At 41.6% G+C, this 26955-nt stretch overlaps 2 protein-coding genes and 1 pseudogene across 2 annotated transcripts; all 3 read left to right on the top strand.

The window, feature by feature from the left end:
* The first annotated feature begins 2517 nt into the window (after nt 1-2517).
* Nucleotides 2518-4201, top strand: LOC130139860 (cytochrome P450 71AU50-like; annotated as a pseudogene).
* A 3740-nt stretch (nt 4202-7941) lies between these two features.
* On the top strand, nt 7942-15895 carry LOC130134497 (labd-13Z-ene-9,15,16-triol synthase, chloroplastic-like). The gene is made up of 3 exons (XM_056317658.1): nt 7942-8954; nt 14687-14723; nt 15184-15895. The coding sequence occupies exons 1-3, from the start codon at nt 7942-7944 to the stop codon at nt 15820-15822; spliced, it is 1689 nt and encodes a 562-aa protein (XP_056173633.1). The 3' UTR covers nt 15823-15895.
* Nucleotides 15896-23534: 7639 nt separating this feature from the next.
* LOC130139882 (UDP-glucuronate 4-epimerase 3-like) lies at nt 23535-25589 on the top strand. The gene has a single exon (XM_056317775.1). It carries the CDS (start codon nt 23909-23911, stop codon nt 25217-25219), a length of 1311 nt encoding a protein of 436 aa, XP_056173750.1. The 5' UTR covers nt 23535-23908; the 3' UTR covers nt 25220-25589.
* The last annotated feature ends 1366 nt before the right edge of the window (nt 25590-26955 follow it).

The raw sequence follows: 26955 nt of genomic DNA, 5'->3' as shown, positions 1-26955 counted from the left end.
AAAGAATATGCTTCAACGTTTCTGAACCTTTTGAAAATTTGGAAGTAATTTCTGAAAATTCCTTTTTCAAAATAGCATTTTCTTTGGAAAGTAAATCTCGATTTTCTTTGACTTGATGGAATTCTTTTTGAAGGAAATCGATTTTATCTTTTTGTGAAACATCATGTTGCCTCAGTAATGAATTTTCCTTTTTTAATTGAGAGATTCTTTTAAGAGCAGCCTTAAATTCAAAGCATAATTCATTAATATAATTTGACACTTCAATTGGAATTTCAGGATACTTTACCTCAATTTCGACTCCAGCATCAGAATCTGAATCTGAGTCTGAGTCTGACTTGGCCATCAGACAAAAGTTTGAGATATCTTCATCACTGTCTTCACACTCTGTATCACTCCAGGTTTATGCTTTTAAGGCTTTCTTTGCTTTCTCAAACTCTTTTTCTTTTTCAGAAGTGGACAATTTGGCTTGATATGTCCACGTTTCTTGCACTGGAAACAGATTACTTCCTTTGACTTTTCTGTTTCAACGAGAGTCTTCTTTTTCTCAAAAGGCTTCTTCCCTTTGAAGTTTCTTCCTTTCTTTTTCATCTTCTTGTACTTCTTTATAAAGAGAGCCAGTTCTTCATTGTCAACATCTTCATCTTCAGAATCTGCATCATCAGAATCAATATTAGATTTTAACGCAATTGACTTTTTACCTTTGGATTCATTCTCCTCATTCAATTGTTCAATCTCATATAATTGAAGAGTTCCGATTAGCTCATTCACTGATAGAGGCATGATCCTTTGAGTCTCTCGAAGTGATGTTTTGATATTGTCCCACTGCTTTGACAGTCCTCTCAAATGTTTGTTGACTTTCATCGCATCTGAGACTGGTTGTCCTTGATATGCAATACCGTTTACTATGTCAGCAAATCTGTCATACATATCAGCAACTGATTCTCCAGACTTCATTATGAAGGATTCATATTGACCAAGCAATAGATTGATCTGAGTTTCCTTGGCTCCATCTGTTCCTTCATATGTAGTGTAAAGAGTATCCCAGATATCCTTAGCTGATTCACAAGAAGCAATTTTCTTATATTCAATAGGTACTAAAGCACAATAGAACGAATAAATTGCTTTTGAATCTAACGCTTCTCTTTTTTATATCTCAGTTTGAGATAATGGAGGATCTGCTGGTGCGCTTCCTGCTATCTTTTCTTTTGAATCAGATTTTGGTGCAGAGGATTTTGGTTTGACTCCTCTGATGATATGATCCCATTGCATGTGATCAATTGACTTGATGAATGCTTTCATCTTGTTCTTCCAGACACTATATTCCTTGCCATCGAAATATGGTGATCTGTTGTTGTTTTGTCCTTCAATGAGACCTGGAGCACTCAAGCTAGCCATATAGATCGTTGGCTCAAAAATAATACACTTCAATAAACGAGCAACCTAGCTCTGATACCAATTGATGTAGCTAGCAAGGATCACCTAGAAGGGGATGAATAGGTGATTTTAAACAATTTTGATCAATTTATAGCGGAAATGATTGATCACAGTAGAGTCTGAATAAAATTCATATTCAAAACAGTTTATATAGACAGTGCTATTGGTGTGCAGTATGTAAAGCAAGAAATAAGGGATAGAAAAACTGCACGCAAGTTTATAGTGATTCGGCTTATAGCAAGCATACGTCCACTCTCCCACGCTGACAACTTACTGGTTGGATTTCACTATGTAATCAAGAGGAATTACAGATTCTGAGTAACAGTACTCTTATGTATGATAGGACTCTCTATCTCACACAATCACTCTTATAAAGTATTCCTCAAGATCTTAGTGTTTTGCTCAAGAAAAACAAGAGAAATGATCGGAGTGTGCTCAAACTTTGGACTTGTTGATTCTCGATTTCGTTCTTGTTCATTTTGCTCCTCGTTGATCTTCTTTTATACTCCTCCACTTCCAAACTAGCCGTTGGACAGTCTTCAGAGGATCATCTTCCAATCTTCATCTTGGATAGATTTGTATAAAATGGATTGAGTAGCCGTTTGCTGACAAAATCTAAATCCCGCTGATTCTGGTCACCCATACAATCAGAATCTTGGTTTCCATAAGTAGAGCTTTATCCATTGTAATGCATACTTATTATAATGTTTGATTGTCAATCAATTATAACTTTAGATTGAGACAATCAAAACTTTCTTTTTGTGAAATCCATGCCAGATCACTAGCTGTTGTGTTTCGTTCTGAATGAGTTTTACTTCTGCGTCTGCGTTTGCATAATTTCTGCATCTGCGTCTGCATAACTTCTGCGTCTGCGTATCTTTCAGAACTTAGATTAGTGGGGTTCTTTTAATAAGATATGAAACCTATTTCTCATAGGGTCTGAAGTTCTTTGAAGACAAAAAAAAATCTGAATGACTTTTTATGATTAAGTCTGAACTTCTCATTCTGAATCTGAACTCCTCATTCTGAGAACTTGTAAAGTCTAATATTTTCTTCTGAACTTCCAGAATATATTCACCTGGAATGGAATGCATGTCAGATTCACAAAATAAACATAGAAAATTTTGTCAGTTTCAAAATTCATTAGGATTTTCCTCAACACTCTATTCGATGCTAACCTTATCATGCCTATTTTGGCTCCAAAGGTTACTCGCAATCTTCCAGAAAGGCAAGTTCCGCCTACCGCCCGGTCCGAGAGGTCTCCCGGTCGTTGGTTACCTCCCATTTCTAGGGCGCAACCTCCACAAGTTCTTCATGGAACTTGCCCAAGAGTACGGCCCGATTTGTAAGCTCTCGATCGGCACCAAACTCTATGTTATTGTAAGCTCTCCAATCTTAGTCAAAGAGATACTACGTGACCACGACATCGTGTTCGCCAACCGCAATCCTAGCAAGGCCTCGTTGGTCTTCTCCTATGGAGGGAAGGATATCGCCTTCGCGCCTCATGGTCCCCAGTGGCAAATGATGTGGCAGTTGTTCGTGTGTGAGATGCAAAGCACGGCAAATCTCGATGCCTTTCGCTTGCACAGAAGGAGAGAAGTCGTGAAGAGCGCAAGAGATTTGTGCGTTAGGGTGGGACTGCCGGTTAAAGTCGGGGAAGTGGGGTTCCGGACAGTGATCAACATGATAACATGCATGTTCTGGGGCGGGACACTCGGGGAGGAGCAGGCGGCGCGCATCGGGGAGGAGTTTCGGGAGGCGGTGGCACAGCTTACCGCTCTATTGGGGAAGCCTAATGTTTCGGATTTCTTTCCGATGATTGCTAGGTTTGACGTGCAAGGAGTGGAGAGAGAGATGAAGGAGGTGATGGCTTGGATTGAGAGGATCTTCAACTTTGTCATACGTCAACGCATGAGTTCGGAAGAATTAGGAGGAGGCAAAGGATGCGAGAGGAGGGACTTCTTGCAGTTTCTTTTGGAGTATAAAGAGGAAGAAACTGGGAGATCAATAACGCCAGAACAAATCAAGGCTTTGCTCATGGTAATTTTCTATCCATTTTCGCAGTTCAAAATTTCCCCAAGAACTAGCACTCATGCTAATTTCTTTTACCATGTCATTTTTACTAGGACATCGTTATTGGAGGTGCTGATACCACGTCGACCATGTTCGAATGGACAATGTCCGAGCTGCTACTACACCCACAGGTCCTTCTCAACGTCCAGAAAGAGCTCCACGACATTGTCGGGCTGAACAACATGGTCGAGGAGTCCCATATCCACAAGTTACCATACTTGCATTTGGTAGTGAAAGAAGCTCTGAGACTGCACCCTGCAGCTCCGCTTCTGTTGCCGTGCAGCCCGAGCTGAACCTGCACAGTGGGCAGATACACCATACCCCAAGGCACTAAAGTCTTCTTGAACGTGTGGGCCATGCATCGAGACCCGCGGTTCTGGTCCAACCCGTCCGAGTTCAGGCCTGAGAGGTTCTCCGTGGGGGGAGACGCTTCTGAGTCGCAATACTCGGGAGGGGATTTGCGCTACATACCGTTCGGGTCGGGGCTGCACGTGTGTGTGGGGCTCCAACTGGGGGAGAGGATGCTAATGTATGTATTGGCTACGTTCCTGCATTTGTTCGAGTGGAGATTGCCACCGGCGGTATGGAGTTGGATTGCGAAGAGAAGTTTGGGATGGTTCTTGAGAAGGCCACTCCACTCATTGCTATTGCCACTCAAAGGGTACCTAACTTGCATCTCATTGTAAAGGAATAATTTGGTAGGATTAGGATCCAAATTTATGTGATTATTCTAGTTACAAAACCAGGAATCACGTGGAGTGATGATGTCTTCTGTAAAATTAGTTGGTTAATATACGAATATCATATGTTGTCTCCTTACATAAGTTCGGACATTGTTCATGTGACATTGCGGAGAAAACATCGAAAGGGATTCCCCACATCAACATAAAAAATCGTGCTGTCGGGTGGCACATGATCAAGTTGGTACTTAAAAATTCTAATGATGCCCGTGATGGTTCATCACTTGATGCGTAATCGATTCATGATATTATTCACATATGACGTCTTAAATGATTTGACTATACGATATGCAATAGCCAATCTCTTGAAAGGAGCTATAGGCAGTCGGTCACTGAAATGAATGAATAAGTTAAAATCACCTTTTATATCCTTGTAGAATTACTTCTATGTTAGTTGCACATTCGATGCATGAAATTACACATGACATCTCAAATGATTTCTTAAATTCAACATGATCGAGTTGGTATATAAAAATTCCAATGATGCCATGATGGTTCACCTAGTATTAAATGCATTATTCTAGAAGGAACTATTGGCGATCAATGAATCATAAAATTAATCACCTATATCCTTCTATAATCATTTCTATAAAGTTGTATATTCGATGCATTATATTCACACATGACATCTTAAATGATATTTTAAATTAACAAGACATATATCATGTATTCAATACGTACCTACACATGATTCGGCCATCAAAGGAAAACAATCCAGCATATACGAGTAAGCACCCTAAGGCTTTGTTTGATAATTTGGACATTTTCATCGTGCCCCCTATCATCACAAAGTCTGATAGCACCTCTGTCCCGTCTAGATTATCAACATTGAATCCCCAGCGGCCTTGCGATCACCTCAAATGGTGTCCTCAACCATGGGCAGCACCAAATGATCTTTGAACCTCGTGTTGTGGTCTAGGATCTCCATTAGGGGTGAGCAAAAAGAACCGGACTGGATTGGAAACTGCCCGAACCAAACTGAACCAGCCAATTCTGGGCAGTTCCCGGTTCCAAGTGTGGACCCGCTCACTCGAACCACTCGAACCTTTATATAATATTTATTTGGGTTAATACCACGAAAAACCCTAAACTGGTACACTTGTGACACATTTACCCCAAACTATTTTTTTGACCATAAAAAACCCCAAACTGGTACACCTGTGACAATTTTACCCTAAATTATTGTTTTGACCACCAAAAACCCTAAACTGGTACACCTGTGACAATTTTACCCTGAACTTACCACAAAAAACCCCAAACTGGTACATATGTGATAATTTTACCCTGAATTAAAATTTTAATATTATTTTTTGTATTTTTTTCGAATTTTTTTTATTTTTTATTCTTTTCTTTTATTTTTTTTCATTTTCAAACTCTGGCCGGTCGCCGGACCAGGCAGAAGCCGGCGAGGGCGGCCCTCGTCGGCGTCGGCGAGGGCGGCCCTCGCCGGATCTCGGCGAGGGCGACCTCGCCCGGGTCGGGCGAGGGCCGCCTCGGCTGGCACGGGCGAGGCCGTCCTCGCCGCCCAGGGCAAGGGAGACCCTCGCCGGTATCGGCGAGGGCCGCCTCGCGGCGCCGGCCACCCTCGCCCGACGCCGGATCCGGGCGAGGGCGACCCGCCTGCGCCGGCGAGGGCCGCCCGCGCCCGAGCCGGGCGAGGACGGCCCTCGCCCCGGGCAAGGCGAGGACGACCCTCGCTCGACGCAGGCGAGGGCAGCCCGACGCCGGTGAGGGCGGCCCTCGCCGGTCAGAGGTTGAAGGTGAAGGAAAAAAAAAGAAAAGAAAAGAAAAGAAAAAATAAAAATTCAAAAAATTAAAAAAATAATATTAAAAATTAGTTCGGGGTAAAATTGTCACATGTGTACCAGTTTGGGGTTTTTTGTGGTATGTTCAGGGTAAAATTGTCACAGGTGTACCAGTTTGAGGTTTTTTATGGTCAAAAAAATAGTTTGGGGTAAATGTGTCACAAGTGTACCAGTTTAGGATTTTTCGTGGTATTAACCCTATTTATTTTATGTTTAGAGGCTCTTACCTTGAATAAGTATGCTGGGTGCGCCAGTTCTTCGGAGGCAATTACCTAAGATATACATATGATTTTAGCTCAACGAGAACTGTCGTGCTTCTTTGAGATCAATCCATTGAACCCTGCTCTTCTCTTCCAATATCAGAGTCGATCGATGATATGTTAAGAGTTGTGACGGTCTTTTTGTCGAACAGAAAAGATATTTGTCTGTTTTAACTATTCAAGTTGGGTAATGTATCAATTGCCCACTGAATCAACCCTTAGCTCTCTCATTTTCATTTTCCCTGACTTAGTCAAATCGTGGCACTCTAAATCATAGACCACTTTCACATTTTTAAGATGATCAGAGATTTGTGAATTTGGGCTTCGCATTAAACACACCCAAAGTCATGTACAATACGTGAATGCGATCGACATCTATATCTCCGACAAATAACCTGTCAAGCCACTCGTGCCAAAGTGTTGAAAAAGGTAATGGAAACAACAATCCGAGAACTTTGAATATTGAGACAACTCAGGACACAGCCGGTTCTATGGACCCACTTGATAGCCGGACCGAATCAGTGGTCCAATTCTCAAGTGGGTCCAGTAACCAATGGACGATTCTCGGTTCCTAGTTTGTGGAACCGGCCCTTCATGGGCGATTCTTGGAACCGATTACTCCTAATCTCCACTAGCTCGTTCAAGCATCACTCGAGTTGGTGTAGTTGGTGGTGAACATGTTGAGGGAAACCGTAAAGTAGCGAATTGCGTTGAGCAACTTGGGCTTGATGAAAATCATGGTTTCCACTTTGTCATTGTCCTGGAAATAGTAGATCCCTAGCGCATGGAAGAGTTCGGCCGCAAGGTCTTCCTTATGTCCTCGTGTTTGAAGCTCGCGGACATGTCATACTTCCGTTGATGAATCGAAGTAGAAGAAAGAATGTGTCGCTCGATATCTTCAATTCCCATTAGGATAATGCATAATTGAGTGAGAGACTACGAAAAAGGTCGACCTTAACTTTTTTATTTGACTAATATAGTCTTAAATTTTTTTTATGATTTTTCAATATAGTCTTAGGCAAGAAATTTCTGACATGCCGGTCTAGTCAGCGCCGGCCGTCCTACGTGGCAGGATGGTGGCTAACGTGAACTATCTCAAATGAAAGTTTTGTAGTTTTTTGTTTTAATTTTCTTTCTTCTTTCTTTTTTTTCCTTTACTTTTCTTTTTCCTTTTTTTTTCTATTTTCTCTCCTCTCTACTGTTCATCTTCTTCCCTCCGACAGTCACCGGGGCCTTGGCGGTGGCTGGCGACAAGCGAGGATTGCGGTCCTTGAGATACATAAACTTCGGTTCTAGCACTCTTTGTATATTCTCTCTCTTTGAGATAGTAGATAAGTACCAACTCTTTCGGGGACTTTTTTTATACACCTGTATGTTTAGGTAAGAGTGGAAAAAAAAATAAGATAAAAGTAATAGATCCACAAAAATGCTTTTATAATTTGTTTGTAATAACGACAAAAAATTGACAAGCAATTCTTGTGAGCATTATTTGACCAACATACATACACTACTATACAGGACAGCTAGCACTCTTTTGTATAATCAATAACAGCAGATAAGTACCAACAAGTAAGGCAACAGACATACACTTTGGTACTATATAAGAACAATGGCACTCTTTGCATACACATGCTGTTTAGTAGTGCTTTCGAGGCTTCTACGCATTACGCACACGTAGTCGGTGTCCTCTCCAAGTCCAAGCTTCTAACACAGGTCGGATACGAATTCATCATGACTTTGATTTGTCATGTCTCTATGCTATTGCCAAACCCCAGAGAGGAACATTTATCATCAGTTTTCCTCTATTCTATACTGACCTTATCATGCCTATTTTGGCTCCAAAAATTACTCACAATCTTCCGGAAAGGCAAGTCCCGCCTTCCGCCCGGTCCAAGAGGTCTCCCCGTGGTCGGTTACCTCCCATTTCTTGGGCGCAACCTCCACAAGTTCTTCATGGAACTCGCCCGAGAGTATGGCCCGATATATAAGCTCTCGTTGGGTGCCAAACTCTTTGTTATTGTAAGCTCTCCAACCATAGCCAAAGAGATAGTACGCGACCTCGATGTCGTGTTCGCCAACCGCAACCCTAGAAAGGCCTCGTTGGCCTTCTCCTATGGAGGGAAAGACATCGCCTTCGCACCTCTCGGGCCCCAGTGGCGGATGCTTCGCCGGTTGTTCGTGCACGAGATGCAAAGTGCAGCGAATCTCGATGCCTTTTGCTCACACAGAAGGAGAGAAGTCATGAAGAGCGCAAGAGATTTGTGCGGTAGGACGGGACTGCCGGTCAAAATCGGGGAAGTGGTGTTCCATACGGTGTTCAACATGATAACATGCATGTTCTGGGGCGGGACACTCGGGGTGAAGGAGGCAGCGCGCATCGGGGCAGAGTTCCGGGAGGCGGTGGCGCGGTTCACCGTTCTAATGGCGAAGCCTAACGTGTCGGATTTCTTTCCGCTGATTGCGAGGTTTGATGTGCAAGGAGTGGAGAGAGAGATGAAGGAGGTGGTGGCTTGGATTGGGAGGATACTTGACTTTGTCATCAGTCAACACATGAGTTTGGAAGAAGTAAGAGCAGATAAAGGATGTGAGAAGAGGGACTTCTTGCAGATTCTTTTGGAGTATAAAGATGAAGAAACCGGGAGCTCAATTCACTACAAAAAAACATGATTTTTGCGACGATTTTTGCGACGAAAAATTTGGAAAAATCCGTCGCAAATCGAATTTGCGACGAATTTAGCGACGGAAAAAATTCCGTCGCTAATAGGTCGTCGCAAAATTTTGCGACGGAAAATTTCAATTTTCGTCGCAAATTTGCGACGGACAAAAATTCGTCGCAAATTTGCGACGGACAAAACTTCGTCGCAAAATTCGTCGCAAATTTGCGACGGACAAAAATTCGTCGCAAATTTGCGACGGACAAAAATTCGTCGCAAAATTCGTCGCAAATAATTCGTCGCAAAATTCGTCGCAAATTAGCCACGAACACTATCCATCGCAAAATTCGCCGCAAATAATTGTCGCAAATTTCGTCATGAAATTTGTCGCAAATTTCGTCATGAAATTCGTCGCAAATTCGTCGCAAAATTCATCGCAAATAATTAAATCGCAAATAATGTAGTCGCAAAATTCGTCGCAAATATCGACGCAAATTTCGTCACAAATTTAGTCGCACATTTCGTCGCTAATTATCCGTCGCAAAATTCGTCGCTAATTATTCGTCGCAAAATTTGTCGCTAATTTGCAAAAAAAAAAAAACTTGGTCAGTAATTTACGACGAACTTATTTGTGGCAAAATTCGTCGCTAATTTGCCATAAAAAAATTTTACTTTTGCCATTAACATTATTCATGATCGAATTTAGCGACAATTTTTTATTAATTCTTTAGCGACGAACTCCCCTACGAATATCGTTTAGCGACGAAATTTTATTTTTGCATTGAACTTTTGTAATTTGTGATCGTACGATAAAATCATTTATTTTATTTTTCGATTTTAAACCTAATTAAAAGCAAAATTAATTTTTGAAATTTATATTTAACATTGATTAAGCACTTAATAACATCAAAATATTATAATAATATGAAAATGAAATACATTCATCTACATTTTCCACAAGAATGATAAAAATAAAGAACCAAACTGAAAGGTGCATTCTTCCTCTTCAAGACAGACTTTCTCAATTGAGGAACTATCCAACCAAAAGGCGTTATCAGCCTTGTTATCAGAAAAAAGTTCACAGAATATGTTCTTGGCTCCACCAAGTCTAGCAGCCAAACCTTCTAACTTTCTCCATGTCAAGCCAGTTCAAGATTGGTTCCGATTTAGACGCAGAAGAAACTAGGAATACAAGTTCTGATGAAATACGATTCATCATCAGAGAAGAGTTTTCCCTAATCCATTTCATGTGTTCAAGGGCAAGTCTCACCTCGTCCGCATCATTTAAGTATTTCAGGAAAGTGACAAGGGAGTCTAAATTGCCCAAATCACAATTGAAACGTTGGAGCAACTTTGAAGCGGTAACAAAATCACCTGCATCAAGCATGTCAAGACATAGAACCAAGACATTATCTGTTGGTGCAATTATATAAGATCAAGAATACTCAAATTCAGTATTTACCGAGCTCGTCAAAACTTTACCTTTTCTGCAGAGACACAGGATGAATGCACTGAGGACACTACTGGCAAGAGTTGGATCCTGTTCAATACACTTATCGAAAATATTAAAGGCAACTTCAAAGTTTGCTTCTTGACAAAGCCCTTCTATGAGAGATTTGTAGATTGAGGAATCTGGTTCCAACCCGTTCTCCAACATGTGGTAAAACAGCCTCCTCGCCTCTTCAACTTGCCCTATTTCAGAGAACTTCTTGATCAAGATAGTATATGTTCTAAAATCTCCAGAATACCCACTTGAAAACATCTCATCCCACAGCCTTTTTGCTGGACGTATAAGATCTTCCCGACAACATGCTTCCAGAACAGAATTATAGCCAACCACATCTGGGCCCAACCCTTTCTTCTTCATCACCTGAAGGATTCCATAAGCTTCTCTTACTTTACCAGCCCTGCATAAAAATGAGACCATCACAGTTTAACTCTCCGCATCAGCAAAATAACCACCAGAATCCAAGACTTGATACACCTGCATCAGTACATCAGTTTGGTTGTGCTTGCATAAGTTCCTACACAAATTGCTCAATGTCAAAAGGGTCGGGAACTTTCCCTTCTTAATCATGAACCTAAAGAAGGCGATAGCTGATTGGGGATCATCAGCTGAGATTGTTCCGATCAATGCATTGAGGATATCATCCTCCAGGGGAAAGTCCCCACTAACGATGACTTCACCCAACTCTGAGGCTTCCTTCATTAGTCTTTCAGAAATCAGAGTAAATAAAAACTCTTTATAGTCATTCGCCCTCGGAGCTACTCCTAACTTCCGCTTCAACTTCAAAACTCTCTCTTTCTGCACCACATCACCCATTTCTCGAAAAGCTTCCGCAACAATTCTATACGCCATAAAATCAGGTTTGCAGCTTCTACTTCTCAGCTCGTCCAGCACCCAAAGAGCCTCTGATACCCTTGAAGCTTGACAAAGACCATGAACTACCAAAACGGCAATAACTGACCCGTTAATCCCTGCATTACGCCTCTTAACTTCATCTAACGCGCTCAGAACCTCGGAAATTTCCCCATTACCACAAAACTTCCACAAGAACACGCCCAATCCCAGAGTGCTCAAACGAACACCCCACTGCATCATTTCATCGAACACCTTCCTTGCATTATCGATATACCCATCAGACGCGAGGGCAGCCAGAAGCAAGTTACACACGTCGGGCCCAACGTCCCCAACTAACGAACCAATCTCGCTGAAAACCAAAAACCCGTCGTGGGTCCTCTTGTTCCTGACGAAACAGGCGATGACGTGCCCGTATGCCGAGGCGTCGAGGCTGATCCCGCGGGCCCTGACCCGCTTCAACAGGGCCTCGACGGCGTTGGACTGTCGGGAAGCGGAGAGGGACTTGAGGACGGAGCGGTACGTGAGGGGGTCGTGAGCGAAGCCGGGCTGCTGGGAGGCCCAGTCGAAGAAGCCGAGGGCGAGCGAGAGGTGGGGGATCAGGAAAGGGTCGATCACGCGGGCGACGAGCTGAGGGGTGAGCAGGTCGCGGCAGCCGAGACGGTGGAGAGCTTGCTCCGTCCATGTGCGCGCCGAGACGGTGCGGCTGGAGGCTGAAATGAGAGCTCTGCTTATTCTTCGCCGCGCTCGATTTCCTCCTCCTCTTGGGCACGCCCTGTTTCTCCACGGAGCTCCCTCCTTTCGGATTCTCCTCGCTCTCCTTCCCTTTCGGCCGAGGCCTCCTCGTCGGAAGCCTCGGCCTCCTCCTCCTCCGGAGCGGCGATCTCTCGGTCCCTTCGGGCGATCTCTTGATCTGCCTCCTCCACCTCTGATTTCTCGGGGAGCTCCTCCTCCTTGCCCTCGACGGGGGGAGGAGCCGCCGCCCCTTCGGGCTCCGCGGCCTCTAGGGCTCCGGAGGCCATGGGCGAGGAGGAGTCGCGGGAGGAAGCGCGAGCGCGAGAGGTTTGGGGGTGTGGGGGAGAGGGAAGAAGCAGAAGCGAGAAGAGGGAGAGAGAGGGAGAACAGTGAGCGAGAGAAAGAGAAATTGGGGGTAAGGGCGGGGCTTTGGGGCGCACTTTTTTTAATTAAATTTGCGACGAACTTCATATTTCGTCGCAAATTTTAGCGACGAACCTTTCCAGTTCGTCGCTAATTTGCGACGAACCTTATGTTCGTCGCAAATTTATGACGGAAAAATAAGTCCGTCGCAAAAATTTGCGACGAAAAAAAAAAATCCGTCGCAAAAATTTGCGACGGAAACAAAATCCGTCGCAATTTTGCGACGGAAAAAAAATCCGTCGCAAAAATTTGCGACGGATTTTGTTTCCGTCGCAAATTTTTGCGACGGATTTTGTTTCCGTCGCAAAATTTTGCGATGGATTTTTTTTCCGTCGCAAAATTGCGACGGATTTTGTTTCCGTCGCAATTTTTTGCGACGGATTTTTTTTTCCGTCGCAAAATTGCGACGGATTTTGTTTCCATCGCAAATTTTTGCGACGGATTTTTTTTTTTTTCGTCGCAAATTTTTGCGACGGACTTATTTTTCCGTCATAAATTTGCAACTGATTTTGGGACAGATTCCAAAAATAAAGAGCATTTTCTAAATCTTGCGACGGATTTATTTTCCGTCGCTAATTTGCGACGGAAGTGATCTTCACGGCACATGGCGCCCATTTTTTCAAATCCGTCGCTAATTTGCAACGGAATTACCGACGGAAATGTTTATACCGACCAATTTTTCGAATCTGTCGCTAATTCCATCGGAACTTTGAGTAGATATGCTTCTTACAATGACACATTACTCATATTTGACGAATTAGTAAATGTCATGATCTAATTCATCTAAGGGCGGCAAGTTTGGTGATTTTTTTTTTTCATTAGAGCAGCGGAGGAATGTCAAACAACCACGGGAGGTTGTTGCGAAATGGGCCGATGTGACTAGCATTACGAGCACTGTGGAGAAACATGACTGATGTGGATGTCGTTGTTACAAACAGACTCGATTGACGCTTTCTCAAATAACAATAGGGCTCTAATACCAAGTCAAGAATGTGATAAAAAAAATTAAGAGCAATATATATATATATATATATATATATATATATATATATATCATTGTCAAATGAAGAGTACACGAACCTATTTATCGGTTTTATAGGATGACTATCTAAAAGGGAAAATATCAATTACAATCAATTAAACGAAATATAGGGAATCTTCTAAATATTTCTCTAATGGAATGCATGTCCTCTATTCACTCATCATTCGGATGTAACCCTTTAGAAATAATTCATCTAATTGGTTAGATCAAACTGGTTAGGTCTAAATAAGAATATCTCTTTTATATGATCTCCTATAGATATCCCCATATAGATATATTGACTTTACATTTCATACATCCACTCGATTCAGATCTATTTGAAAATTGCTATAATTTATTTACCCATATATTTACGCATACATAAGAGCTACGTGCGGAGGAAACCGCCATATTCAACTAAATAGATATCTGCGTTATCTATATCTAAGTCTTGAAAAAAAGAAGAAGATAAGATTTGCACCTATCGAATCTAAAAAAGCTTATTTGGGACGAAAACATTTTAAGAGATTATCTAATATCTTGAGTTTATAATAGATGTTCTTATCTAATTTGAATTTGTAATATCTAATCTCTCTTAGAATTGGACGTGTAGCAAATCGTCCAATCTCTTTTGAATTTGAACTTGTGACAATCATCCAATTCGTCTCTACTTTCATCGCAAAATGGTAAATTTTGTTGCACAAATTAGCGACGGAAAATAAATCCGTCACAAAATTTGTCGCAAATTTGCGACGGAAAATTAGTCGTCACTAATTTGCGACGGAATTAGCGACGAAAATTTTCCGTCGCAAATTTGCGACGAATTTTGCGACGGATTTATTTTCCGTCGCAAATTTGCGACGCATTTTGCGACGGATTTATTTTCCGTCGCAAATTTGCGACGGAATTTGCGACGGAATTTTTCCGTCACTAATTTGTGACGAATTTTGCGACGGATTTATTTTCCGTCGCAAATTTGCGACGAAATTTGCGACGGATTTATTTTCCGTCGCTAATTTGTGACGGAAAATTGATCCGTCGCAAAATCCGTCGCAAATTTGCGACGGAAAATTTTCGTCGCTAATTTGCGACGGAATTAGAAATCCGTCGCAAAGTTTGTCGCAAATTAGCGACGAAAAATTTTCGTCGCAAATTTCCGTCGCAAAATTCATATTTTTTTGTAGTGATTTCCCCAGAACAAATGAAGGCTTTGCTTATGGTAATTTTCTCTCCATTTCCTCAAAATCAACATTTTTCCTTTGAGTAAAATATATATGAATACCAAAGGCATCTTTACTATAGGTACGATACATGGACCTAAAATATTCAAAATCATTGGAGGCAAAGTTTAGTTTAGTTATTTGGTCCCATTCTGAGGGAAATTGTTAAAAAACGATATGCATTAGGACAAGCTTTTTGTTGAACAATCTAGGAGAGTAGCTGGCTCACCTCCGGAAGTTCCCTTGGAAGTACAAACATTTGATGCGATTGAGAAAAAAAGATGTGTCATAAGAACAGTCATTGTCCTAGAGTGTCCATATACGAGGAGAACCGAATGATTTTACCCAAGAGAAAGGGGAGATCCATGCCTTCAATTTGCCTTTTGATGTGTCCTCTCTATCCATGCAAAGATATTTAGAAATAGCTCTCATGCTAATTTTTTCATGATTTTTTACTAGGACATCTTTTTGGGTGGTACCGACACCACATATACCATGGTGGAATGGACAATGACCGAGCTGCTACTACACCCGGAAGTCCTTCTCAAAGTCCAGAAAGAGCTCGACGACATTGTCGGGCCGAACAACATGGTCGAGGAGTCCCACATCCACAAGTTAAATTACCTGCATGTGGTAGTGAAGGAAACTCTGAGACTGCACCCCGCAGGTCCCCTGCTGTTGCCGCGCAGCCCGAGCCAAACCTGCACGGTGGGCGGATACACCATACCCGAAGGCACTACAGTCTTCTTGAACGTGTGGGCCATGCATCGGGACCCGCAATTCTGGCCCGACCCGTCCAAGTTCCGGCCCGAAAGGTTCTCCGTGGGAGGAGAGGCCTTCGAGTTAGAATACTCAGGACGGAATTTGCACTACATGCCGTTCGGGTCGGGTCGGGGGGTGTGTGCCGGGCTCCAACTGGGGGAGAGGATGCTGATGTATGTATTGGCTACGTTCCTGCATTTGTTCGAGTGGAGATTGCCACCGGGTATGGAGTTGGATTGCGAAGAGAAGTTTGGGATGGTTCTTGAGAAGGCCACTCCACTCATTGCTATTGCCACTCCGAGGGTACCTAACTTGCATCTCCTCGTAAAGGAATAATTTGGTAGGATTAGGATCCAAATTTATGTGATTATTCTAGTTACAAAACCAGGAATCACGTGGAGTGATGCCTTCTTCTGTAAAATTGGTTGGTTAACGTATGAATATCATATGTTGTCTTCTCATATAAGGTCGTACAGTGTGCATGTGACATTTGTGGGGAAGACGTGGAAAGGGATTCCTCCAAATTGACATAAAAATCGTACTGTCAGTGGAATTTCTAATAAATTGACCAATGCAAATAGTGCATAGCATTGGCATTTCTAATAAATTAATTCAGTTAAAATTTATGTTTGAGATAAGTATACGGAAAGTCTTAAAATTTATAACAAAGTGCAATTGAGTCCTAAAAATTTTCAAAAAGTGCAATCAAGTCCTAAAACTTATCACAAAAGTGCAGTTGCATCCTAAAACTTTTAAAAAAGTATAATGAAGTCCTAAACTTGTCGAGTTGATGCTATCAATTCCTAAAACCCATAAACATTAATTAATTGAAGGACTTGATTATATCAATTTACAAGTTTTAGGACTTGATTGCACTTTTTGAAGTTTTAAGACTTCATTGTACTTTCATGATAAATTTCATGTCTTCCATTATACTTATCTTTTTATGTTTTAGTAAGTTCTTAGTGCGCTAGCATTATTCCAACATATTGTCACGCGCTATTCATAGCTTTGCACGAGAGTGTATCATTCAAATTATTAGCGTTATGGCGGAATTAGTGTGAAATCTATAAAATTACTATCTATATTGTTATTACTAGCTCTCCCCTCAACTATATTAACAGATGCTATAGCGCCGATGTGGTAATAAAGATGCTGTGTCTCCATTTGGAACATCTGTTTCTAATGTATAATAAAGAGACTAGTGATGAAAAAGTATGTTGATGGAAAAACACATTTATATAGAGTGATAGGGCATTCGTGCGTGCAGGGAGAAAAACGGTCCTTTTCTTTCATGGGAATATAATAAAAAAAGTCCTTAACCTATTGCATTTTTACCAATTAAGTCATAAACCTTTTTAATTATGCCAATTGAATCTTAAACATTTTCACGTTTTGCCAATTGAGTCCATATGGTCAATTTTGGCTGAAAATTGCTGATCTGGATGTTAAGTGTTTTACGTGGCACAGCCGGCGCTGACATTAACATTTTTAATAATATTTTAATAATTTTTTGAATTTTATGATTTTTTCCTTTTTTTACTTTATTTTTGTTTTTTGGAGTGAGGGCCAGCGACCCTCACCCATGCCAACAACGACTGCCAAGCCCCGGCCTGGACCAGATCTGGGAGAGGGCTCGCATGCCCTCACTTTGGCCAGCGTGGGCGTTGTGGCTCTCACCCAAGCCCTCGTCGTGGTTCTTTTCCAAGCCTCAACGTTGTGGCCGACAAGGGCATCAAGCCCTCGCCTAGTGACCAGCAAGGGAGTGGCTGCCCTCGCCCAGAGCTAGTGAGGGCTACGACACCCTATCAACCCTCATTCTAAAGAAAATAAATAGGAAAGAAAAAGAATTATAAAAATTTCAAAAAATTTTTAAACTATTATTAACAATGTCCACATCAATATTAGCCGTCTATTCTGGCCATGCCATGTAGGTCGGACAGCATCAATGTTAGCAATTTTCAGTCAAAATTGGCCGGATAGGCTCAATTGGCAAAACGTGAAAATATTTATGACTCAATTGGGACAATTAAAGGATTTAAGACTAAATTAGCAAAAATGCAATAGGTTTAGGATTCTTTTAGTAAATTTTCCCATTCTTTCACATAGGACAACAATTAAGATTCCATCACGTTCCTTAGAAAAATACCAATTTGTTTGCTATTGACTACCGAGTAATTAACTCCATGGTGTTATAATATGCAATGGCTATTCAACATGTCATCGCTAAGCATGATCAAGTTGGTATTTGTAAAATTACAATGACACCTTGATGTTTCACCAATTGATGCGTATGCGATGCATGCTTATTCACAGGGACTCTTAAATATTTTGACTATACATTCCGCAATATTCAATCTTTTTATAGGGAGCTATAGGTGATCAATCCGCGAATTGGATTACGAAATTAATCACCTTATAAATTCCTATGATCACGCCAACTAAGATGTGTACTCAATGCATGACATTCACACATGACGTCTTAAATGATTTTTCTAATTAAACATGTCATCGCATGATCAAGTTGGTACTTAAAAATTCTAGCGATGCCATGATGGTTCACCACTTGATGCGTAATCAATGCATGATTTTTACATATAACGTCTTAAATGATTTGACTACACATTCCGCAAAATCCAATCTCTTGGAAGGAACCATAGGCACTTGATCATCGAAATGAATGATGAAGTTAATCACGTCATATACTTGTAGAATTATATCTATGAAATAGTATATTCGATGCATGATATTAACACGCGACGTCTCAAATGATTTTTTAAATTCAACACGATTGAGTTAGTATTTAAAAGTTCCAATGATGCCATGATGATTCACCCATGATATTGTCGGATGACATCGTGACGATTTGACTATACAATCTGCAGTATTCAACTTTTTAAGAAGGAAGTATAGCGACCAATGAATGACGAAATTACTTCTATGACATCTTAAATGATTTTTTAGACCAACATGACATATACCTTGTATTCAATACATAATTATTTTTTAATCCAAACATGATTTCTCCTTTCTAAGATTAATGTACCAAAACCTGACCCTATAGATGATTTGGCCAGCAAAAGGGAAACGAGTCAGCATATGCGAGTAGCCACCTTAAGGCCGTGTTTGATGGTATGGACTTCTTCGTTGTGTCCCCTATCATCGCACAGTCAACAAGCATCTCCGTCCCGTCTCGATCCTCGACATTGCGACCCTTGCGGTCTTGTGATCGCCTTTGATGGCGTCTTCGGCCTTGGGCGGCACAAAATGATCTCTGAACCTCCCATTGTGGTCCAGGATCTCCACCAGCACATTCAAGCATCACCGCAAGTCAGCGTAGTTGGCGGTGAACACATCGAGGGAAACCGTAGAGTAGCGAATCGCATCAAGCAACTTTCGACTCAATGAAAATCTTGGCCTCCATTTTGTCATTGTCCTGGAAATAGTAGATCCCTAGCACATGGAAAAAGTCGACTACAAATGTCTTTTTTATGTCCTCACCTCTGAAGCTCACGGACATTTCGTACTTCCATTGGTGGATCGAAGCAAAAGACGGAATGTGTCGCTCGATTTCTTCGATTCCCATGAGGACGATGCGCAATCGAGTGAGAGACTGTGAAAAAGGTTGAAACTATTCCTCGCGGGTGAAGTGAATATGTAACAAAGAACGCACAAGTTGTGAAGAAAAAAAAAGGGACGATGGATGAAAGCTCCGCCATCACACTAGATTTGGACGAAAGGTGGAGATGCCAATTGAGAAGCTCCGATTGGGAAACATGATCGGTTGACCAGCAATGACAACCAGTGGTGGTCGGAGGTGAGAAGAGCTACGCATTGGTCAAAGACGATGATGATAAGCTATTGTGGGGTGGTATTCACGTGGCGACCAGCTATTCTATAGCTTTGATACCATGAACATGTAAACTCATATTCACCTTTATTATACCCCCACTGTTATTTTTTTAATCCAGATTGTATCTCATTTTCATTCAGCCTTATCCTGTCTTGGATAGTAGTAATCAAACACCAAATATAGTAAAATTTATCGAATCCTGTTTTTTATCATGATCGATCACCAAATGTAGCATAAGGGAGCAATAAATTACCCCGAAAGAAAAGTCTCAATCTTGCATCCGCTACAAACAAGAAAATAAAATATAAAAACAGGCATTTCGACAGTACGAGAATGTCAAGAAAGAAAACTCATGAAGCAGCTTTAATTTCCAAGTGGCCCAAACAAACATGGTGTAAATGTAAATGGACTCATCCAAAAGCCGAGCTTTGTATACCAAAGTTTGGACATTCTTGCAGAGCCCAATCATTGGCCTGTTAATTATGTCATCTTCAATTATTTAGCCCATATGGCCCAAGGAAATTCTTCAGCCTAAAGATGAAATTGGACCTATGTAGGCAAAATCACATTGGACCAAAAGATGATATTTGGCCAACAACGTCACCATCAATGTAACCCCATGACCGGAAAAAGTTCCAAAAAAATCTTAAATCTATTGTAATTGTACAAATTCAGTCCTAAACTTTTTTTTTTCAATTGAGTCATAAACCCAATTCAGTCCATCCGGCCAATTTTGGCTAGAAATCACTAACATGGATGTCAACTGTCTTACATGGCGTAACCGGCGCTAATGTGGACATTTTATGATAATATTTTAATAAATTTTTTAATTGAATTTATAATTTTTTTTTTCTTTTCATTTCTATAGTTTTTGTTATTTTCCCTCCACTTGGGACCAACGAGGGTTGCTGGCTAGGGAGTCCCGGTCCTCACTTGTGGCTAGTAAGGGTCGGCTGGCGAGGGACCGGTGACCCCGAGTTTGGGGAAGAAAAGAAAAAAAGAACTAAAAGAATTCGGAAATAATTTAAAATATTAAAAATTATCCACGTTAGCACCGGTCGTGCCACGTAGGACGGCTAGTGCCCATGTCAGTAATTTCCGGTCAAATTTGATCGGATAGACTGAATTGGCACAAATAAAAAGGTTTAGGACTCAATTAGCCCAAAAAAAAAAGGTTTATGACTAAATTGGCACAATTATAATATGTTCAAAACTTTTTGGTAATTTTCCCCCATGACCATGTTAATACGATGAAGAGATCAATGTTGGGAACTTGACGGAGTCAACCTAAATAGCAAGTCATTGGGGGCGAGTGAGGTGCTTGACTAAGAGCACACGAGCCAAGCGAACACCAAAGCCTCTGTTAATCCAGTCAAGTGGAGCCTAAACAAACACATTCTTTGTACTTAGTATTCATTAACTTTCTAACTCTTATTTAAATCTCAATTTGATATGTAGTTGTATTCGTTAATTTGACATGAATTTGGTTGAGTATATATGGACCATGACTAAGATACGAGCAACACACAATTGTATCAAACTGTTTTTCGGTTCAACTTTTGTGATGTATAAATGAAGAGACCAAAAGACTATATATTAACCTTCGAGGTTGGCGTAATTGATTGGGGGCATTGGAGGATTTTCAACTCAAGAATTCTAGGTCGTGCATTCAAATCTCACAAATTACCTGCAAAATGTCTTAGGTTAAGGTAGCATGCAAAGGTCAAAAACCCGAACTTATTTAGTTCATGGGCCTTGAAAGGTGATCTACTAGTCTCCAGGCAACCGGGTCGATGAGCTCGTGTCCCCGGATATATAAAAAGACTGCAATTGAAAGTAATGCCCTTCACTAAGTACTATCAATGAAGGACAAAGTAAGGAAACATCTCTTGAATGCATTCATTGGACCCAACAACATGTTACTTAGCCATATAGAATGCACACATTTCTTCAGCTCTAATTCTCATGATGGCTTTTTGGAAAATGGCATTTGGTGGGGCTTGGTTTGGTGAGTGCTAATGTGAAGTCAACGTGAATGTGGTGAGTGTGGCTTAAGTTAGAACGAGGTTACTTTCGCTTGGCGAGCTTTTAGCTTTGTTAAATATTCTTGCCTTCATCACAAAGTCTATCTTTCACACATCTTGCCATCATCGCAAGTTTCTCTTTCACAGCTCAACCTTTCTTGCTTCTGTCTCTTGAAAGACTTGGTTCTTCATCACTACTTTTGCTGTCATGGTCATCTGCATAGCCTTTTTTTTTCTTTTCTGTTCGAAAGATAATCATTCATATGTGATGCGTACAAATACAAAAAAGTCGTAATTTAATGATCTGGAGTCAACCATTACGTTACATGATTCTGTTCCCGATGCATATTTGGAAATTGTTAACGAATAGCTTCACTTATGCAAAACATAGCATCAATACGCCGTCCGATATACCTTTCACGCGGTATAATTTTTCGCACATGTGACAGTATTTGCATACATGCTGCACAAAATGACAGGTAAGAGTGTTAAAAAAGTCATAAATCTATTGTATTAGTGCCAATTTAGCTTTAAACCTTTTTTTTTGTGCTAAGTCAATTCTAAACCTTTTGTTTTTATGTCAATTCAGTCATTCCGACTAATTTTGGCCAGGTATTATTGACGTAGACATCGGTTGGCCTACGTGGCACCGCCGATGATAACAACGTAGACAACTTTTAATAATATTTTAATATTTTTAAAATTTATTTATTTATTTTTAGAATTTTTTTTTTTTGCTTTTCCTTTCTTCTTCCTCCTGCTAGTCCCCGGCCTCTAGCGAGGCTCACCCTCGCCAGTGGTTGGGCAAGGCACGACCTCGCCGAATCTGGCGAGGTTGAGCCTCACCCATGGCCGGCGACACTCGACCCTTGCCAGCCCACCGCGAGGCCATGAAGTCGAAGGCTGCAATCTCCCAGCCACTGGCGAGGGCAAGGCTCGACTTTGCCATCGCCAGCGGCCGGGCTCAGCTCGACTTCACCTCGCCAATGGCTGGCCCTAGCCTCCAGCCAGTTGCCGAAGGAAGCAAAAAAAAATATAAAAAATCTTTAAAATATTATTAAAAATTGTCCACATTATCGCCAGCAGTACCACGTTGGTCGGTCGGTGTCCACATCAGCAATATCCGGCCAAATTTAATTGGAAGGATTGAATTGACACAAAGACAAAAGGTTTATGACTAAATCGGCACCATGCAATAGGTTTAGGATTTTTTGACACTTTTTCCCAAAATGACATGTTGTAAAATCTCATAAGTAACCGATTTTTCATTTCGTCGAGTTCTCTACTAAATACGGAAAAAGCCGTGTAGATCAAAAACATGTTTTTCATCTTATTTCCGGGACCACATTGAAATCTGTAGCCCTCAACTAGCAACAGGTGAATTTCCACCGCAAGGTCCCAGGCTTTACATCTGTAGAGCAGAGTATTGGACCTACAAGAAAGTTCATAAAAAAAAATAAAAAAAAATTGCAATCATCTAGCATGAGCTGTAGCTAGTTGGATGCAACTGCTCAGAATAGGAATATAGGATCATTTTTCAGCCTGGATTGGATTCTTTTACTATCCGGTCAAGCAACAGTGAAAGAGAATCAAGAAGACCATATCCTAGATCGTATTATGAATATCAGATCGATCATTTTCATTTGACCCAATATTCAGCAAACTCCAATGCTTCGTTTAAATAATAATGTCTATTTAACTAGAGCCGTGTGAGATGGGTAGAATTGCGCATGCCACCATCCGTATTTTTATAATCGGGGAAAGCGTAGAGAAACGAATTTTGTTAACGCGTGTCCATCGATGAATTAGGTAAAAAAAAAATTCGGGACTTTTCAGCAATTGGACTTTCTCGTATAATAATGTGTTAAAAAAATAGCTTGACGATAAAAATTATCTTATGTTCCTGCATTCTGGATTTTTGCCACTTATTATTATTTTTGAAATGGCAGCACAGAATTAAAAACGAGATCTTAGAAAGGAAAACTCATTTAAAACGAGATCAACCCGAAATCTACTTCTCCGGTGTCAAACACCAGATCAGAAATTTCCAAACACTTGCAAGAATTTCTCAAAATCTCTCTCTCCTTTCTCTGTGTACTGTGCTGCTGTTTGTGGGGTGTTTTTTAGTTTCCTTTTTTCCTCAGCGTGTTCTTGGTATTCTACTTTCATTCTCTCTCCTCACCCTCTCTCTCTCTCTCTCTCTCTCTCTCTCTTCCCAAGATTTGTTTTTTTGGTCACAGACTTTCCTCCTCCTCATCAAACCCATGGATATTGATCGCAGACCCACCGTATAGAACCCTAGGAAGTCCTCAGCAAAACGATCCAGGTGTGAACAGGAGCGCCTTTTCTTCACACCCTTTTGCCAGGAATCGCCGGAGCAACGGGAAAAATCCATGCTTTTCTCACCGGCGGTAAGTGGGTTTCTTCGCCATCAAGATCGCCACCAAACCCTAACCGTAGATTTTGCCCCCTACAACGGAGATCGGTTTGTTCTTGATTGATTTGTGAATTTTTTTCCTTCTGGGTGGGGGCAAGCATCCGTGAAATGTCACAGTTGAAGACGAACTCGCTCTCCCACTTGGACAATGTACCATCCTCCCCGGGTAAGTTCAAGTCCGACAAGCCGTTGACCTACATCCACCGTCTGAGGTTCCACTCCTCCGTGTCCAAACTCACGCTCTGGCTGGCCCTCTTCCTGGCCCTCCTCGTGTTCTTCTTCTTCCTCTCCCCTCCCTCCTCGTCCCCGCCGCCGCGGCGGTCCCTCGGCTCGTGGGGCGGGTCGCGCTGGGAGAAGCGGATCCGGACGTCGGCCCGGGTCAGGTCGCGGTCCGGCTTCACGGTCTTGGTTACCGGGGCGGCGGGGTTCGTGGGCACCCACGTCTCGCTCGCCCTCAAGCGACGCGGGGACGGCGTCATCGGGCTCGATAATTTCAATGAATACTACGACACCAGGCTCAAGAGGGCCAGGCAGGAGATGCTGGATCAAGCAGGGGTTTTCGTCGTCGAAGGAGATATCAATGATAGGGAGCTTCTGAATAAGTTGTTCGATGTGGTGCCGTTCACTCATGTAATGCATCTCGCGGCGCAGGCCGGGGTGCGCTATGCGATGCAGAACCCCGCATCTTATGTGCATAGCAACATCGCGGGGTTTGTGAACCTTCTGGAGGTGTGCAAATCTGCGAATCCGCAGCCGGCAATCGTGTGGGCTTCTTCGAGTTCAGTCTACGGGCTCAATTCCAAGGTGCCCTTTTCGGAGAAGGACCGGACGGATCAGCCTGCGAGTCTGTATGCTGCCACAAAGAAGGCTGGCGAGGAAATCGCGCACACTTATAATCATATTCATGGGTTATCTATAACTGGATTGCGGTTTTTCACCGTGTATGGACCGTGGGGTAGGCCGGACATGGCATACTTCTTTTTCTCAGAGGATATCTTGAAAGGGAAGGAGATTACAATATATGAAGGGCCTCATCATGTATCTGTTGCTAGGGATTTTACCTACATTGATGATATTGTGAAGGGTTGTGTATCTGCCCTGGATACTGCCAAGAAAAGTACCGGGAGCGGTGGGAAGAAGAAGGGGTCCGCGCAGTTCCGCATTATCAATTTGGGGAATACATCTCCGGTGCCTGTGACGAAGCTCGTGAGCATACTGGAAAAGCTTTTGAAGGTTAAGGCTAAGAAGAAGTTCTTGCCTTTGCCGAGGAATGGGGATGTGAAATATACACATGCAAACATAAGTTTGGCTCAGCGTGAGCTTGGATATAAGCCTACCACTGACTTGGAGACAGGTTTGAAGAAGTTTGTGAAGTGGTATGTTAATTACTATAAAGGGTCGAAAAGGAGTTCCTGGTGAATTCTATATGCCAATGCTAGTTTGCAAAAATGATAATTGATCTCGACATTGACTTTGCGTCCCCATGATCCTTAAATTCGATTGTATCTACGCTCATTCAATTGGTATCATCATAGAAAAGGAACTGAGTCCTGTACCGTCCAGAATTCAGCAGGATGGAGCATTCTTTTGCAGGGCATTCTGAACTGTATGTGCTGGTAATTGGGAGCATTGCATCAATTTTTCCCAAGTATAGGTTCCTTATGCACTCTATGATTATTTTAGATCTGAAATATTGTACAGTCCATGACTGTAGAGATTACAATCATATGTTGATCGTCGGACCTTTTTCTTTTCAGATGGATGGGAATAAGATTTCAATTTGCTGCAATGATTTTTTTCATTGTCTTAAGTCCTGGAGTGTTTAATAATGAGGTTGCCTCTATTACATCTTTGTCTCATTTCACAAGGTCACTTACTTCTGTCTAGAGTAGTTTCAGTTCTTCCAGCTGAAGTTGATATTGTTGCGTGTTTGTCTTTGCTCATGTTTTTCCTGTGGCCGTTTTGAGGATTGTCAATCACCTTTTGTTGCCATTAATTGATTTTATTGTTCAGAGGTTCTCAGGAAATTGTTGTTGTTCAATGAGCATGACTTAAAGGTTCGTTATGCAGCAGTGAATCTGATCAAGTTTAGGAGCTTTTTGTTCAGATTTTGCGGTTTGTTAACAATCAATGCTTGTCCAATGCGCTTTGTTAACAATTTGCACATAATTTACAAAGGTTGACAAGTCCCCTCAAGTTTTCAGATTTACATGGACATTATAGTTGTAATTGTGATGGTTATATATCCATTTTAAGGTTTATTTTGATTGTATTCATGTTCTGCTAGGTATACAAAATGAAAGTTGGCTTGTAGGGTTATGCTCCGGAGTTGGGACAAGAATGTGGCCGTTTTGCGCCGGTATAATGTAGGTGCTTACTCCATGATACTGATTATGATACATATTGATGAGTTGACGAGATTTTTTGTGGATACTATGTAATTAGTTAGTTTTTATGAGGTGATTAGGCTCGAACTGGCGATTGAATGTTCAGGCAGAGGAGCATAAAGGTGGCCTTCATATATTTTGTCCTGAATGATGAGAATTGATAACAGGTGACATTGATGAAGTTTCTTTAAAAGCATGCTTTGAAGTTGGAGGCAGAAGTCAATTTCATAGTTGATGGATTACTCTCCTTCAATTCTATAAAACCTTCACACTCGGCATAAGTCCAAGACGTTCTTAAACAAATCATCAAATTGAGGGAACACAAATGTTCTTTTGACAAATGCCAGTACCATGGTTAAAATCTTGGGAAAACGCGAGAGTTTTTACAAAGAATGTGTAATACCAGAAGCATAGCATTACAGGGCGCAGGGGCAACTCCAATTAGACAGAAAAGTAGCACCTTATGAAAAATTCAGAATCTCCTCAAACTTTGGGGTCATCGAAGCAGTTCTCTTTCTAACCGCTTTGTGGAAGAAGCCTGATGATCTGCAAAGTGATGTTGAAATGGAAGATTTGAGCTTTCGAAGACCCTGCAACATCATAAATTTCCTGCAAGCTTATGATCCTGCCAGATTATGAGTTCTCTTCGTCTGATCCTACACAAGTACGCATAGCAATCGAATCATGATTCAATCCAAATCATTTAGTTCGATTCACTTCATCAGAGTCAATATGGGGCATCTTATAAACCATGAGATTTTAGTTTTA

The sequence above is a fragment of the Syzygium oleosum genome, unplaced genomic scaffold (genome assembly GCF_021117445.2).
Source record: "Syzygium oleosum isolate NSW1041296 unplaced genomic scaffold, Sole_v2.1 Sole_v2.14, whole genome shotgun sequence".
In the NCBI taxonomy this organism is placed as follows: domain Eukaryota; kingdom Viridiplantae; phylum Streptophyta; class Magnoliopsida; order Myrtales; family Myrtaceae; genus Syzygium; species Syzygium oleosum.
Note: the sequence above shows the minus strand (reverse complement) of the source record. Positions and strands in the feature narration are given on the sequence as shown.